Source organism: Macaca mulatta, chromosome 14 (genome assembly GCF_049350105.2).
Source record: "Macaca mulatta isolate MMU2019108-1 chromosome 14, T2T-MMU8v2.0, whole genome shotgun sequence".
Classification (NCBI taxonomy): Eukaryota; Metazoa; Chordata; class Mammalia; order Primates; family Cercopithecidae; genus Macaca; species Macaca mulatta.
In genome coordinates, this window is record NC_133419.1 from 30,819,088 (window position 1) to 30,836,777 (window position 17,690).

The 17,690-nt window shown below is 40.5% G+C and overlaps 1 protein-coding gene and 1 long non-coding RNA gene across 3 annotated transcripts in view; one reads left to right on the forward strand and one right to left on the reverse strand.

Annotated features, from left to right (window-relative positions):
- LOC144334270 (uncharacterized) overlaps nucleotides 1-17,690 on the forward strand; it is a 415,541-nt gene that overhangs the window by 375,932 nt on the left and 21,919 nt on the right. The gene's annotated exons all lie outside the window — the stretch shown is intronic.
- CAT (catalase) overlaps nucleotides 1-17,690 on the reverse strand; it is a 35,821-nt gene that overhangs the window by 10,668 nt on the left and 7,463 nt on the right. The window contains exons 2-9 of the mRNA XM_001115625.5: nucleotides 14,713-14,884; nucleotides 12,963-13,073; nucleotides 11,869-11,999; nucleotides 10,847-10,951; nucleotides 10,133-10,258; nucleotides 6,769-6,960; nucleotides 6,172-6,324; nucleotides 1,630-1,768 (exon numbers count right to left, since the gene is read on the reverse strand). Of these exons, the coding sequence (XP_001115625.2) occupies nucleotides 1,630-1,768; nucleotides 6,172-6,324; nucleotides 6,769-6,960; nucleotides 10,133-10,258; nucleotides 10,847-10,951; nucleotides 11,869-11,999; nucleotides 12,963-13,073; nucleotides 14,713-14,884 (1,129 nt within the window). The remainder of the gene's footprint in view (nucleotides 1-1,629; nucleotides 1,769-6,171; nucleotides 6,325-6,768; nucleotides 6,961-10,132; nucleotides 10,259-10,846; nucleotides 10,952-11,868; nucleotides 12,000-12,962; nucleotides 13,074-14,712; nucleotides 14,885-17,690) is intronic.

Sequence of the window (17,690 nt, forward strand, 5' to 3'; positions counted from 1 at the left end):
GAAGAACACCATATTATTATGGAGCCCAATTATTAGCTCAAGAAATTCAACAGATCAGCCACATCTACATGAAAAGCAAAATGATCCAACAACCAGCCATCACAGTGCCTTCTTCATTAAGAATTAGCTCTTTGAAATGTGCCTAGTTAATTTTTAAAATCCTGCTTCCAAATGAGCTCTGACCTTTACTCAAAGTGGGAGTTGTCTTTAAGGCACTGACCACAAGAACAAATAAGCTCTTTCACAGAGCTTCAAGGTCATAGCCCAAATGCTCTACTTTTAAAATCAGGCCAGGTGCAGCGGCTCATGCCTGTAATCCCAGCACTTTGGGGGGCCGAAGTGGGTGGATCACCTGAGGTCAAGAGTTCAGGACCAGCCTGGCCAATGAAACCCTGTCTCTACTAAAAATACAAAAACTAGCTGGCATGGTGGCACACTCCTATAGTTCCAGCTACTCAGGAGGCTAAGGCATGAGAATCGCTTGAACCCAGAGGGGGAGGCTGCAGTGAGCCAAGATCATGCCACTGCACTCCAGCCTGGGCAACAGAGTGAGACTCTGTCTCAAAAATAAATAAATAGATAAATAAACATAGCAAAATGTAACAGCTGTGGCCTTTGGGTGTTGGGACTATATGGGTATTTTTCTTTTTTCTTCTTTTTCCTGTTTCCCAAATTTTCTTTAGGACACATGTATTATTTTTATTACAGAAAAATAAACTTTCTTCAAATATAGACATCTGTGGCTATAAACATAAATCATCAGTAAAATTTCTAAAGAGATCAATCAAGGCATGCAGTCCATATTATTAAAACACGTGTCCTAAATGGGAAAAGAAAATAACTAAGATCTATATTAAACTGTGGAATAGCAAAAGGAAAAAACTTCAATCAAGCATTCTGCTTGACTTATTAGAATAAGTAATTAGAACTAGAGGCTGTTTGTATACGATACCAAAAAAAAAGTAGTTAAAAGAAAAAGATTATAAGTTTGATAAATGAGTTCCAAAAAAAAACAAAAAGTGGTACAGTTGATTCACATGACTTTATTCACTTAGCGAAAAATGAAGGGAGGGGAATCCTTTGACTTGCTCTGCCTCCCCTACTCTCTTCTCCCCAGCCTTCCCCGCTAATTCTAGCTCCCTTCCAAATTCTAGCTACGGCTAGACCTGCTCCTCTGGGGCCACAACAGAACTGCAGAGAGAAACAAAAGACTCCAACTCTTGGCTTTCGCACTTCTAAGGGTCTAAGTCTTGGTGATTTCACAGTGATTTCTGGAACTGTCCATTTTGGTGAAGTGTCTTCAAAACCTAACTCCCAAGCTGGATGCTACCATACTCTAGCCAGTGTGAAAGATCTTACTCCCTGCTTTTAACCACTGGATACAAGTAACATCTGAAGTGGAAACTCCCAATAAAATATATAAAATAGATTAAAAGCATGGAGAGTCCTCAGGCAGCCTAAATCTTCACTGCTGGGCAAAAAAACGCCCAGTTAGCAGCACCTGGAGAGCACCTTCGCCAAGCAGGAGGTCCTGCGGGGCCACCTTGAGAGCCACTGGCCTGGCCTCCCGCCCATCTGCTCCACATGCCCTCTGCCCGCGCAGGGGGAGCCCAATGTCTTAAGGCCTACCCTGATTGTCCTGCATGCACATGGGGCCGTCACGCTGGTAGTTGGCCACTCGAGCACGGTAGGGACAGTTCACAGGTATCTGAAGATAATTGGGTCCCAGGCGGTGGCGGTGAGTGTCAGGATAGGCAAAAAGGCGGCCCTGCAGTAATAAATGCAATAGATACTGACTAGGGGCAGTAACATATAACATAGGAATGGGCTGTAAACTTCATTCTGAAATTTGAAGTACAAAGCACTCTGTACATGGTTACCATAAAATTCTGCCTTTCCCCCTACTTAAGAGTGAAGCCTCTACTCTTACGAGTTCTCCCTAACTGAACAGTTCTTAATTCCCCAGGCCCTATGACCAACCATAAATCTTCCCGTCTGTTTTAGGCAATAATACCTTTTTTTTTCCCTTCTGCATAACAAGTTAGTGTCTTGTCTTATACTGTATTACTTGCTATTCCCAAGGAAGTATCACATTATAAAACAAATGTGCTAGAACATTAACTAACTGAAATATTGAATTAATTCTATTCCTCCTCATTCCCTCACTCCAGGGGAGGCACCAATCATTTGCTCTTAACAAAAAGCAACAAATTTCTACAAAACCAATAGTATGGGAAATTCTTCAAATATGCACTTTCAACTGGGCACAGTGGCTCATGCCTATTATAATCTCAGCACTCTGGGAGGCCAAGGTGGGAGGATCACTTGGGCCCAGTTGTTTGAGACCAGCCTGGGCAACACAGCGAGACCTGTCTCTACAAAGAAAAAAAAAAAATTAAAACATTAGCCAAGCATGGTGGCATGTGCCTATAGTCCCAGCTACTCCAAGAGGCTGAAGTGGTAGGACTGCTTGGCCCAGGGGGTTGAGGCAGCAGTGAGCTGCAATCGTGTCACTGTACTCCAGCCTGGACAACAGAGCAAGATCAGGAAAAAAAAAGTACCTCCCATGCTGCCTTCTGAATTATCTCAGATACACTTTGAGCTCTGAGACTTTCTAGATATAAACAACAACAACAAAAAATCTATGGTTCAAAATGAAAGCTCTACAATGCCAAAAGTCATGAATCTAAGATTAAATTATGTTCCATATTAACCAAGGCAAGGATGGCAAGCATTCTGAAATTTCTTCCAGGTAATGCTCAAACAAAAGCTTTAAGATAAATTCCACATTAATCTTAACATCTAATGATTGAACTATTCTCATTATTCATACTTCTTTTCTATAAGCAATTTTTCTTCCACTGAATTTATCACTGGCCTTGAATCTTAAAAGTATTTTTAGATCCCTAATTCTATGAGGCAAAATAAAAACCAAATTGAATAGGGCAACTTAAGCAATAACCTTGTACCAAATCACTGATACCAACAGACTTAATCCAGTCCCAGGGTTCTGTCAATATTTTGCTTTTGGCTGAATGACTCCCTCTTATCATAATTTCAAATAGCCTAAGGTCATATTTAGATGACCAGCCATGCAGTCATAACCAAAACTCAGCTATAGGTTGGAAGCTGGTTGTCTCCTCTGGCTCAAAAAGTTGTGCTCTTGACTCCATCAACAGGATAGGAGATACAATCCTGCCGTGGGCAGCTCCTGAATGTAGCCTCTATCACATAATCCTGATTTTGTGTCACCCTGTGTTTATCAGGCAACCTTACCCCACCTATAGGTGGAGACCAGCAAAGGTTGGGAAATGGGCACAGTGAGGTCATACCCTGACACCAGCTTGAATCTAGGCCTTCCCCAAGGCCCTGTGCCTGAACTCCCTTGCTGGACCTGCATGAGTGGGAAAGCCTTTCCCACTCAAGCAACCGGCTCAACTTCTCCAACTCTTGGCAAAATACAGAGAATGAGAGCAAGAAAAGCTGCACCTGTGTCCTCAGGTATTCCGGGGACAATCACTCCATGACTTGTATTATATTATTTGTCCATTTCATCATGGTGTGGCTCACCACTTTGGATAAAGTTATAAAACTTATTAACATGACCTTGTTAAAAGACACCTGTAAACACTGCCCATTAATAACACCAACTGCCACTGCCTAGGCTACAATACTCATGAGCTCTCAGCAAGAATAACCCCAAAGCCCTCCTAACTGGCTTTCCACTTCCGGTCCAACAAGACAATCTACATGTTCCCTACTCACCCCTCAAAAAATCTCAAATCATTCCTTAATGGTCACCAAATGGCTAAATGAGTACAACAGTCCTTCCCCAACTGTATGGCTCCTCACAGGCTCCATGGTATTGGAACTCATAGCTAAATGACCTAAGAAGGGTGGGGAAAAGCTAGGCTAGAAACAGTAACTCAACAAACTTACGAAAGCTCTTTCAAACACTTTCTAAAACTCATCTTAAAAAAAAAAAACCTATAAAGAGTACACTGAATTTAAAATAGATATATTTGCCCGAACTGAAATTAATACTAACAGAAATTATATTAATTTCTACTTGTCATCCTTTTTCAGGACTCTCTTCCCCACTGTTTCAATAGCTGCCTTAGACATTTGCTTTCTTAGGATGTAGAGAATATGTATTTGCTTTGCAGTCCTTTTCTAGGGGGCCTAGTTCTCCATTCAAATCTTCACTGTTCTTCAAATTATATAACTCAGTGCTGCTGACTGCCTCACGGTCCCACTGTGGTTCCAAAGACCCATGGTGACTTGGATTCTTGTGAAAAGAGTTTAGGTAACCTTGTATTCCTCAACCCATTCCCTCCCTGTCTAACCAGAGTTATGCAGCCTTAGCTCTGCCCATGACAATTTCATGCCTTGGCAAATCCCATTAGCTTCACCCTCACACAGTTCAGCCACCAGGCAGGGAGTTTCAGGGCCCAGGGTCACATTGTTTTAGCTTCCTCTACTCCCTGGTTTCAATGCAACTTCTGCTTTTCCTCTGAGAATTGCCTGACTTTCCTTTTTCTATTCCCAACCCCTAGTTCCCGCTTTTTCTATTTATCACCAAGAGGAGTGATTCTACTCAATACATCCCAGACCACATTTCTCAAAACTGAAGAAGTTCTTCACTCCTACTCAAGCATTTAAGGTCCCCTCTGACATATACTCAACGAACCTATCCAAATTCTATTCTTCTCATTCAGGAAAGAGTGACTGTTTATAGTTTCAACACACCTAACATGCTCCACCTTTGTGCCTATACTCAAGTCCTTCTCCTGCCCCATTTTACCTACTAAAAATCAAAATCCTATCTATTCTTCAAAACAATCTCAAATGCTACCTCATTCATGAAACTCTGTGGCCGACCTCCTATCAGACAAAATTTTGCCTCCTGAATCACCACGGCACTCTAACTTACGTTATGGCACCCAAGACAGTCCACCATACACAGCAGACAGGTACTCAATTTATAATAGTTGAACTAAACTAAAAACTAATGAAAAACTTACTCTCTATAAAAGTCTCAGATGCTTCCCAATATCATAAGCAAAAAAATTACTTTTAAAAAAACTTAAGCTTGTCCTCCATGCAGACTGAGACCTGAACTGGAATCAGATACTTTACATAAGAAGTAACCTTCAGTCGCTGTGGTCTGATTTGGGGTACAATCTTTAACCTTTGTTTCAAGGTCACAGTCCAAAACCACAAGAGATCGATTTACACAGTAATTATTAAGCCAATTATTTTCCTACTGATTCTGATCCAAAGTAGAATTTTTCACTCTTGGTACTCTTGAAAGAGCATATTAAAAAGTAAAACATACTGATAGCTTAACAACATTAGCAAGGTGAATGGTTAATCCACTGCCTTTATCACTGGCAGCATACATGTAGTTCATAAAAATCATCCCTAGATCTCTTTTTACAAATGGAAAAATTCAAGCATCACCGTGAAAAAGAAAATGAGGCCGGCAGCAGTGGCTCACGCCTGTAATCCCAGCACTTTGGGAGGCCGAAGCAGGCAGATCACTTGAGGTCAAGAGTTTGAGACCAGCCTGGCCAACATGGCAAAACCCCGTCTCTACTAAAAATACAAAAATTAGCTGGGCATGGTGGCGGGTGCCTGTAATGGCAGCTAATCAAGAGGCTGAGGCAGGAGGATTGCTTGAACCTGCGAGGCGGAGGTTGCAGTGAGCCGAGATCACACCACTGCACTTCAGCCTGGGCAATGGAGCAAGATCCCATCTCAAAAAAAAAAAAAAAAAAAAGAAAATGAATAAAGTTAGGCTTACCAAGGTATTATAATTAATTAACCATACTTCAGTTACAGGCCGAAAAAATGATGTTTCACTCTATCAATACTTAAGGTATTTCTATTATGTCTTTTTCTTTTTTTTTAATTAAGAGACTAAGTATTCTTGTCTTCACATATGTAGGGACTTTACCATGGAATTTTGTTTATACTTCGTTTTTTCAAGGAATGCTCACTGAAGGATAGTTTACCTCAGTGAGTCCCACAAGGTAACCAAGCACCTAGATTAAAGTTTAAGTAATGTTCTCGTTAATTCCTCATATAAGGATCATGCCAAGCTGCACATTTTGTGTGTGCACACTCACACGGACACCGGCCTCAAACATCTCAATCCACCAGGCTCACCTGAAGCATTTTGTCAGGGCTGCTCTCAATGCCAGGGGGCATGTTGCTTGGGTCGAAGGCTATCTGTTCAACCTCAGCAAAGTAATTAACTGGATTCCGGTTTAAGACCAGTTTACCAACTGGGATGAGAGGGTAGTCCTTGTGAGGCCAAACCTGAAAATGATGTCATATTCATAATTAACAGGCAATCAACCAAAGGAAATTAAACCTACCCACAAAAATACCAGATTTCAAATACAATCAAGCCAATGAAAATAATTTTTAAATCCAATAAAACATAAGAATTTAAGATGAGTGCCTTAGTTAAATCTTTCACAGTAGGAAGTGGTAAGTACTGACAGTTTCCCTAGGAAAAAGTACATCAGCTTTTCATAATCTGTTCCCTGTTAATAACAATATATGAAGCCACATACACATACTCAATGAAATGACGAACAGGAATGTGGAAGCAAGATGCTGGTAAAGGACACTCTGAAGTGGTACCCTCTGTATTTTGTATATGACTTCCCCATCATTATAATTGTTTGACTAGATTTTTTTTCTAATTAGGTAAGAAGAGACTTAAAAAAGAAAACAATATAGCTGTTACTGACTCACCTTGGTGAGATCAAATGGATTAAATGGAAAAGTTTCTGCCTGATTAAATGTCATGACCTGGATGTAAAAAGTCCAGGAGGGGTAGTTTCCTGTGGCAATGGCGTTAAAAAGATCCCGGATGCCATAGTCAGGATCTTCCTGGGAAAGTCTCGCCGCATCTTCAACAGAAAGGTTTTTGATGCCCTGGTCAGTCTACAAAATGAGAGAAAGAAGCTCCAATGGAAACTTATTGGCAAAGTTATCAAAATGTAATCAGTAATTCATTGAAGGATTATGAGTAACACCACCTAAAGAATGAACTTTCTTTACAACAATACTTCCATTGTTCAAATCTGATACTAATGAATTTATCAACAAGAAATTCTATTTGATTATCCCAATACTTTTAAATGTCAAGGAAATCCCAGCTACACATTTCATATTTAAAATCAGTCCTATATTTCTGTTTATGTATTCTATTATTTGAATTTTTACACTCATGTTACTTTCCAAATCAGAAAAATCAAAATATATCTTAAAAGTAGGCAAAGGATTAATAAAATTAAAGGACTACTTCCCTTTTATCATGAAGTAATGTTTTAATTCCACTTCATGATAGCTCAAATCAATTACTGAGACTGTGCTCGGCTAGTATACCTTCACCCCTGTCCTATTCCTTTTTTTTTTTTAAATAAATTATAGAATCATAGCTCATAGAGCTGAAAAGAACTTCAGTACAACTACCTGGAACTAGTTCTCTGACTATGAGCAGGCAAAATTAATATTCTGACTTTCCAAGAAAGCCATTGAAACCCAGAGAAGCTGTGTCACTTCATAAGTGCTCCTGTCATCCTATCATACTGTTCTTTAATGGACTGACCATGTGATCTTATTCTGAAAGACCTCCCAACAAGCCAAGTGCCGCAGAAAGACTTCCTTAGCAAAAATCAACTCTGAACGCTGGTCTGTTTCTACCACAGAAATCCCAACTCTCTCATCAGTGAAAAGGTCTGAACTCTTACTACTGAACCAGAAGTAAAGCCACCTTCAGTATTAAAAAAAATGAAGGTCACGATGTACAGATCACCCAAAGAGCTAATATATTAACTTGTGCAATAATATTGCAATACTTTTCTGATTTTAACTGAATCCTTTAGGTTTAGAAAATAATCATCTTAGGTCAGAATAATCCAGACTGATGAATCCACATAGATCTCAGGCTACCTTAGGGCCCTAGGATAAAAGACCCACAAGCAATCCAATCTTTCCAGGACTTGTATAGCTGGTAATATTATGCCAACTTTACAGTGAAAAGAATTGGAGCTCAAAGAACTTTTAATACTATGCCCAAGGCCACAATTATCTAGAAGAGTAAAAATCTGAGTTCAGGCTGGCATAACTCCAAAGCTACCAACTAGACTGGCTGTCCCAGAGACAACCATTTAGTCTTACTCTAAGTAACACTACATTGATCCTTTTGGCAATTACAAGCCAATTTTATGTTCCATAAAATGTTTCCTTGTCAAATATTATAGATTCAAGTTATGATGATAAAAAGAGGTGATAGTTCTCCTGTTTGATATGCCTACATTAAGTTGTTCAGATAAAGAAGGAAACAGGACAGAAGAAAACAGGATAGAAGAAAACAGGGCTTTTGGATGTCATTAAGAGAGAGACTGTCCAGTACTGGTCATGAGCCCACTTCTTTCTGCTTATCTTAGCAGCAGTATTTGGAAACAGAGGTTCTCAGGCTTGTTTTTACCTAGCCCTCGGGAGTTCTCTGGGAATATCACTAACACACCAGGGTTCACTGGTAATATTGCTCATTGTAACGAATGCCATGCTTAAACCAAAAGAGAACCCTTTAAAATATTTCAGTTGATTAAAACATTCTCAAAACCCTCCCCAGATGTAACGCATTTGATCTGGCTATATGAACGCAAATTTTTAAAAACAGTACAATTTTGTTTTCTGACATTTGTAATTGATTTTACTTATATGCGTTGTTCATAATACAACCTCAATAAATGCTAAGTGAATAGATGGATGACTTAAAAAGTTAGAAGAAATGATACTGGAAAGATGCCATTGGATGTTGGAAGTGATAGTGAGACTTGGATATGCTCCAAGCGGTGTTAGCCCTCTTCTGGGCCCTAAAAGGTATCTATGCTCAGGATAATGACTCAGGGCTAGGCACTTTATTATTTTCTAGAGCTGAACTCCAAACTCCAACAAGAACTCTAGAAAAGCCAGGCTAGGGCCAGGCACAGTGGCTCACACTATGGAAAGCCAACACTATGGAAGGCCAAAGTTGGGGATGCACTTGAGGCCAGGAGTTTGAGACCAGCCTGGGCAACACAGCAAGACCCCATCTCTATAAAAGAAATTTTAAGGCCGGGCGCAGTGGCTCAAGCCTGTAATCCCAGCACTTTGGGAGGCCGAGACGGGTGGATCACGAGGTCAGGAGATCGAGACCATCCTGGCGAACACGGTGAAACCCCGTCTCTACTAAAAAATACAAAAAACTAGCCGGGCGAGATGGCGGGCGCCTGTAGTCCCAGTTACTTGGGAGGCTGAGGCAGAAGAATGGCGTAAACCCGGGAGGCGGAGCTTGCAGTGAGCTGAGATCCGGCCACTGCACTCCAGCCCGGGCGACAGAGCGAGACTCCGTCTCAAAAAAAAAAAAAAAAAAAAAAAATTTTAAAATCAGCCAGGCATGGTGGTGTGTGCCTATAGCCTCAGCTACTCTGAGACAGGGGGATTCCTTGAGCCCAGGAGTTCACTGCAACCCAGGAGTTACTGTGAGATACGATCATACCACTGCACTCCAGCCTCAGTAACAGAGCGAGAGCCTATCTTTAAAAAAAAAAAAAAAAAAACTAGGCTAAACTAGGTGGAAATTATTTCCTTCTGCCTAGCCTAGAGGTCTATACTATCTTCTTTGAGCCCAAACCAAAAGCTTAGATATTCCCACTTCAGGGAGAACGCTGTACTCAACATGAAGCTGCCAGCCCAGAAACATTAAACCAGAAGCAGCACAAAAGAAGCACATTTTCTAAATATTTATGACAAGGGACACAGGATCCAGAAAAAGGAAGCTTAAACTGTTGATCGCAGCCATGTGCCTCACCTCTGGCCACATGTAAAAGAGAGACTAAAGAGGAACCACACACAGTTCTAATAGGACAGTGTGAAGTTATGTCCTCAGGTGGAAGCCAACAAAATACTCACAGTACTGATCAGTGAGATCAATACTTCCCATGTTTGGGGAGGGAGGTGAGGGGAAAAGTGGGAGAAGCCTTAATCTTTGCTCAATTCTTCAGGAAAAATAAGGAGGTGTGTGGTAGGAGCCTTGTACATTCTGCCCCAAAGGTATAACACGTACCTTATAATGGAATTTGCAATAAACCGCCTTTCCTTCTGCGTTAACCAACTTGAAAGTATGTGATCCATATCCATTCATGTGGCGATGGCCATCTGGAATCCCCCGATCACTGAACAAGAAAGAAACCTAAGGAACAGAAATATAAAGCCTAAAATGTTTTCATTTAAATCAAAACATCCTAGATTTTTAAGATACTCCTTAGGTTCCAGAAAGTCCCTTAATGACATAAAACATACGAGCCTATTTCCCATGGGAAGGGTTACCATTATTTCACCTGTAGAAAATAACAAACAGAAAAATTTTAAACCAAAATGATATGCAAATCACTAATACTATGACTCAAAATTCTATGAAGGAAAAAGCTGAAACAACCTGAAAACTGGCCTAATTTGTTATTCAAAATTTATTTTCATAGCAAATTTGGTGCTACTTTCCCCTCACTTCCCTAATACAGAGCTTTATCTTGTACTAAAGACTTTCATCCTTACTATTGCTAAATATCAACTGACAATGTTGCTATCTATCTATCATCACCATTTAAGGTTGATGAATGGGGGATATTAAAGCCAGTTATTACAAAACTCTTCACGATCAAGAAATCTGAGGAAGCTTATTCCAATAAAACAGCCAAAACTGGAGAGACACTTTATGAGGAGGCATAATTAAACACTGCATCCCAGGTGATAGAAGACAATGGAAAAAAAGGGTTCCTACCTGATGCAGAGACTCAGGACGTAGGCTCCAGAAGTCCCAGACCATATCCGGATCCTTCAGATGCGTCTGAGGATTTCTCTTTTGGCTGTGGATAAAAGATGGAAACTAAATAGAAAAAAGAGAGAAAAAAAATTCAAAAACTAAGTTTACAGGAATTATGGTGTCTTGCATTATACATGCCTATTACTAGGTTTATGGATTATAACTCTAAATACAATCCTGGAATTTTAAACTGCCAAACCATAAAATGAAATATACTCAACATAGAAAACTGGCATCTAAGATACCCTAAAGTATTTCAAATATACTCAAAACTAGTCTTTTTTTTTTTTTTTTTTTTTTTTTTTTGAGACAGGGTCTCACTCTTTCACACAGACTGGACTGCAGTGGCACGATCACAGCTCACTGCAGCACTGACCTCCTAGGCTCAAGCAGACCTCCCAACTCAGCCTCCCAAGTGGCTGGGACTATAGGCATGAGCCACCACACCTGGCTAATTTTTGTATTTTTTTGTAGAGACATGGTTTTGCCATGTTGCCCAGGCTGGTCTTGAACTCATGGACTCAAGTGATCTGCCTGCCTTGGCCTCTCAAAGTGCTGGGATTTATAGTATTTCTTCCTGGAAAAAATATACCCACCCTCCCGCATGCATACACACACACACACACACGGACACACACACACACACACACACCCTCCTGCTGACTCAGAGCATGTAGAGACACCCTCTGCTTGTTTCCAAAGTAAAGTCCCTCTTTTTACTAATCTTCAATGTTCTGCAAGGAAAACTAAACTCACTTCCCATTAAGTCAATGTATCTTAAAATGACAAATCTAAGGCCAGTGGTAACTGTTGCTACTTGATCTTATCAAATACAGAAAAATGTGTTGAAAAAAAGTAATCCAGACAACTCATATTCTTTTCTTTCTGCCTTTCCCATGGTTTCTCCTCAAATGCCAACCTATTTGAAATCAATTTAAATCAACAAACATTTGTTGAGTGCAAAATACTCTATTACCTACCAATATGGGATCCCTGATGAAGAAAATGGGGGTGTTATTTCCAACGAGATCCCAGTTACCATCTTCTGTGTAAAATTTCACTGCAAACCCACGAGGGTCCCGAACTGTGTCAGCTGAACCTGATTCTCCAGCTACAATATTCAAATGGAAACAGGAAGCATAAGCCACAGCACTTGACATCCAAGAAGCCTGGAGACATAAAGAAGCACCTAGATCCATCCTTTCTAATCTACTTCCAAGAACTAAATTAGGCATTTAAGTGCCCGGGTTATTATTTCTACCCACCAGCTAATTCAGTCCACAAATCAAACAAAAGAATTAATTGAGAGCAATAAGAGAACATATGTAATAACAGCTGACAAGGTTATTCATTTAACATAATAACTTTGTTCAAACAGGTAATTAAGCTTTTAATTAAAATAAGGGAAGAGAATAATTATGAGGCTTAAAGTAGTGACAAAGAGAGTGAGTTGCCAAAATGATGAGGTTAACATTAAGAAAATGAGTTAAAATACTGGTTCTTAGTTCTTAATTTATTTTTACATTCCACAGTATTTTTAAAATGCAGAGACTGACACAGAAATGGAACTAGTCAAGCAGTAGGCATGATGAAATATAGTATGATAGATCTAATACTATCTCTGTAACGTGAGAAACATCACTTAGCCTCTCAAAAACGAAAAGAATCCCATTCTGCAAAGTAGATCTACAATTAGAGACTGTATCTGTAAAGCACCTAACCATGGTTGGCATAGAGTTAATTCTCAATAAAGGTCACTGTAGGCATGGTTATTAAATAAGATTTCCACTCTATTCTTCTGTTAGAGGCAACCACTTTGAGGAAAGCTCTTTCCAAATGTCACAGAATTGCAGAGGTAGCCTCTGTGTAAGTGTGATTTCCTAAGACCTCAACAAACAGAAATATAAGTAACTTCCTGTGTGTCTCCAAATATGTCTTCTACTGTAAAGCCTTGCCATAATTTGGAGAAGTGCTTGTTTCCTATTTTCTAATAACTTTTTCTTTAAGTTATAAACGTCCCCAAAAAGGTGAAGTTGAGTTAAGCCACACCAATCACGCCAATAAACCAACTTACCAACAGTGGAGAACCGAACTGCGATGGGAGTCCTCTTTCCAATATGCTCAAATACCTTTGCCTTGGAATATTTGGTAATGTCATGTGTGACCTCAAAGTAGCCAAAGGCCCCTAACGAGAAAGACACAGAAATCCTTACCATGAGACCATTACTCAGACATTCAGGTCCTTAACAGGCATGTGAGTAACAAGAGAAAATGATGGTTAGCACCAGCCTTCTGGGGGCTTCCAGTGTAATGGGGGAAGGGGAAATGTCCAAACACAAAATAAAGAGGGTGAAAAGCAAAGCCCTATTCTATCACTCAGTGCTAAGTTGAATGCCACATAGCTGGAGCCGAGAGAAGGAGGTGAGTGGGGCTAGAAGTAGTCAAGGTTGGCTCAAGGACACAGGACCTCAGAGGGGCCTGAAGTACAGGTAGGACCTATGAGAGAAAGAGAAGAACAGAGAGAAGAGGAGATGACACCACAGAGAAAGAGAGAATCTCTTCAACACCTAGCAAGGAAGATACAAAGCAAGCAACACACTAAACAAGTCAAGATGGAAAAACACACAAAAACCACTGGGGAAGATGGGAAGAAACCTTATCCAGGAAGAAGAGATGAAGAAATGCAGAAGTCCTAACTGGAAGTCCCAGTCAGCAAGCTAAGAGAAACACTCCCTTTCTGTGGAGCTCTTTTTCCAACTGAGTATTTCACTTTCTTTCAAACACCACCCCCATCTTTTGTGTCTGACATAAGACCAATAAAGTAAGTTTTACAGAAATTGTTGGAAAAAAGGAAAGGAAAAATCATCACAGACCCACCACCCTAACACAACTATCCCAAATTTTGCAGTTCATTCCGGTAATTACCCAATAAGTACACCATTTAAACTTAGTCGCAATTTGCAGTCGTGTCTGTGTCTGTATTTCTGTACAGCGGGTCCTCATGTAACATTGTTTGGTTCAACATTGTTTCATTATAACATTGATGAGAAAAAAATCTATTCCTAGCTGAGGTCACTATCTGTGTGGAGTCTGCATGTTCTCCCCATGTCTAGATAGGTTTTCTCCTGGTACTCCAGCTTCCCCCCACATCCTACAGATGTGCACATTAGGTGAACTGGCATGTCTAAATGGTCCCAGTGTGAGTCCACTCTGCAATGGACAGCATCCCGTCCACGGTTGGCTCTTGCCTTGTACCCCAACCTGTCAGGACAGGCTCTGGCCTCCCACCACCTTGAACTGGAATAAACTGGTAAATAATGATCTTATTTTACTAATGTTTCTTAAAGGTATGTATGGCTCACATTTATTTCAATGTTTAATATTAGATGTATTTTGAGTCTCTATTTAGAAGTTTGGTGATATTTTATCAGTCCGAAATATGCCATAGGAACTTAACTCTTGCTTATGTCAATTAGCCTATCGTAAAATTCGTTTCATTACATGTCGTTTAGCTTAAAGTCAAAGTTTCCAAGAACCTATTGACATTAAGTGAGGACTTACTGTATTTTTATTCCTTCAATGAACTGCATGATAGGAAAAATGGAAGACTGCTATTTTTAAAAGAAACTATTTTATACATAATGTTTAATCTGAGGAAATAACCATCATTTATTTACTAATTTCCCTACTGCAGGACATTTCTCCTTTTTCCCACAAATGGAGATTTGGCACTTGTGTTAAAGGTCCTCCAATCCTTTGGGAAATAACACTTGACCCAGGTGCTGGGAAACAATCTTTTTACAGCAAATAAACACAGCACTTACCTGCTCCTTTAGCATGCACGACTCGCTCGGGAATTCTCTCTCGGTCAAAGTGAGCCATTTCATCAGTGAAAACCACATCCTGAACAAGAAGGGGCCCACGGGGCCCCACAGTAATCACATTAAGTTTGTCTCCTACTGGGTTACCAGCTCCAGTGGTCAGGACATCAGCTTTCTACATGAACACAGAAAGAAAGTGCAGGAGAGTTAGCACAAGCAAACCTTTCATTTACACTGTCACGGATACATAGCTTTGCAATGTTTATACCATCTGCCCTCTTTTTACATTTCCTGTGTCCAAAGTACTAAAATCCGACAAGATGGGCCATTGCCTGAAACTTTCAGTCATGCCTCAGAAACCTTTGACAAATCTCAACACCAATCTGCTAAGAAACTTGCTCTGAAGAGCAGAAAGATGATTTTGGAGCCTGAAAATGTGCCCAGCACCTGCTCCAGAGAAAGCCACTGGGTTCTGCAAAGCTCCCAGAGAGGTGCCTAAAAGCATCCTACAAATTTAACAGTGAAATGTCCCACCCAACAATGAGAAGATGGTCTCCAGGGAAGCTGTGCTGGTCAATACTTTACTCAGAACTTACAGATGCTTTATTACTGCCACGATGTTCAAGTACGCTACCCTGTTTAGTGCATCTCAAACAATGTACACCAGCTATTTGCAACATCTCTTTTCAATTAAAAAAAAAAAAGTCAATGGCTTTTACTGTCACTAAAAGTAAACTGTTACTGGTAAGGTGGATTACAGTATTAATGTTTTAAAGATAGCAAATGTCTCTGAAATGGGATAGGTTACTTTACTGTAATAAAGAATTAATTTTAATCCACCTGATTCTCCAATTTCAGTTACATTAGAAGACACTCAGCTGTCCCTCCTCTAGAGTGAGAGCGGCCTTCTTCTAGCCCCACGTGATCCTGGAAGCTCTCAGCTTCATCTAGTTCCATGGTCAGAGAATACTTTTGACCACAGATAAGTGCCTCTGCAGTGTCTTCCCCCGGTCACTGGAAACCAGGAGAGACATGGAGGTGATGCAAAGCTACGCCACCCCCACCTGGGAGAGGAACTCAACGGTGTCTATGACAAACCCCAAAGACCAACTTCACACACAGAGAAAAGCACTATTTTTAGTATTTCCACACACCTGGAGTGGAGTATGTAGTTTTACTCCCCATGCATGTCTGTCCTGCATATTAAAACAAATTCCTGCCTCTTCTCTAGAAGGCAATAGGGTGGGGAGTAGGCACTTAAAAAACCACAAAAGATCTGTGAGCTGTCTGAAAAAAGACACTGAATAAAGGAGACCATGCAATTTGCAAAACTAATAAACAAGACTGTCTCACACACTAGGAAATGCCCTTGCCACTAGAGTTCTATCTTCATCCAAGTGGGAAGAGGCCAACACGGCACCAGGGAGAAACCAAGAGTGCCAGCATTAGAGCCTGGGTCCAACTTCCAGTTCTGCCAATTACCACCTATGGAGCTGCTGGCAAGTTACTTATTTATGAGTCTCCATTTTCATCTGCAAAACAGAATAATAACCACCTCCTAGGGTTAACACATGAATTAAAAGAGTTAAATGTAAAATGCAAGCCATACATTCAGCACATATATGCTGTCACTTCACTGACTGTGAGAACATGACCTCACAGCAGAAGAAGCAAAGCATCTGAAGTTTTATTTTTCTAGTAATCATGACAGATGCCTACTCCTCCATCCACACTCTCTCACTCTACCATCTCTGTCCCTAAACCCATCTAGCAAAGCCCCTTCTAAACTGTCACAGTTTAAGGGTCCAATCAACACTTACCACCCAATCACACCACTCTTTTGAAGATACGTATGTTGCTAATACGTGTGACCCTCTGCAGGTTTATTTTTAAAGTAGAAAATGAACCAGGAAAAAAAAAAAATTCTACTTTCTAAAGTAGAAAATGAACCAGAAAAAGAGCAACTTCACCTTTAGTTTAAACCTAAAGCCTTGGTTTTCAACCTTGGCAATGCACTGAAATCACCTGGGGAGCTTTTTAAAGCCTCCTGATGCGCGGGTCATTCCCACTAGAGATGTCTGATAGAAGTACCCTGGCTGAGGCCTGGGCTATTTTTAAATGATTCCTGTTGAAGCTAGGATTGAAAACCACTGACCTAGAACTACTGAGTGATAACAAAATTAAAATAATTAGAGAGCCAGAGCAAACCAAATCTGTCCTTTAAATGCTCTTTTCAACATATAAACAAGGTATTTAAGGAAGCCTTTAAAAAATAAAGGGACATCCAAGCTGGGCGCGGTGGCTCACACCTGTAATCCCAACACTTTGGGAGGCTGAAGTGAGTGGATCACCTGAGATCGGGAGTTTGAGACCAGCCTGACCAACATGGAGCAACCCTGTCTCTACTAAAAATGCAAAATTAGCCAGGTACAGTGGGGGGTGCCTGTAGTCCCAGCTACTCGGGAGGCTGAGGCAGGAGAATTGCTTGAACCCAGGAGGTGGAGGTTGCAGTGAGCCGAGATCATGCCATTGCACTGCAGCCTGGGCAACAGGAGAGAAACTCCATCTCAAAAAAAAAAAAAAAAAAAAAAAAAAAGGACATCCCATAATAAAAGATAAAAGTATGAGAAAAGATACCAAGAAGCTCAGTAAAAGGAATGCTAAACAGGCAAGAGTGTTATTTACATGCCAGCATCCTTAAAGTGGAGAGGGAGCTGCCCCTAAGGGAGAGATGAGAGCACATCACATGTTACCTTCTGGTTACTGAATTAGGGTGATATAGTCAAGAATAAATATCACACCCAAAGGCAGCAGGTGCAGAGTTGGATAAACGAATAAAGTACTAAAGCTTGAGGTGGTCTTTCCTGATGACACTGACTAATAAGAGTCAGAATGCTGGAATTATGGCAGTCCTCCCTCCTGCCCAACAAAGGAATCCCCTCCTTAACATCAATCCTGTTAAGAAATGAAACCTGAGTTTT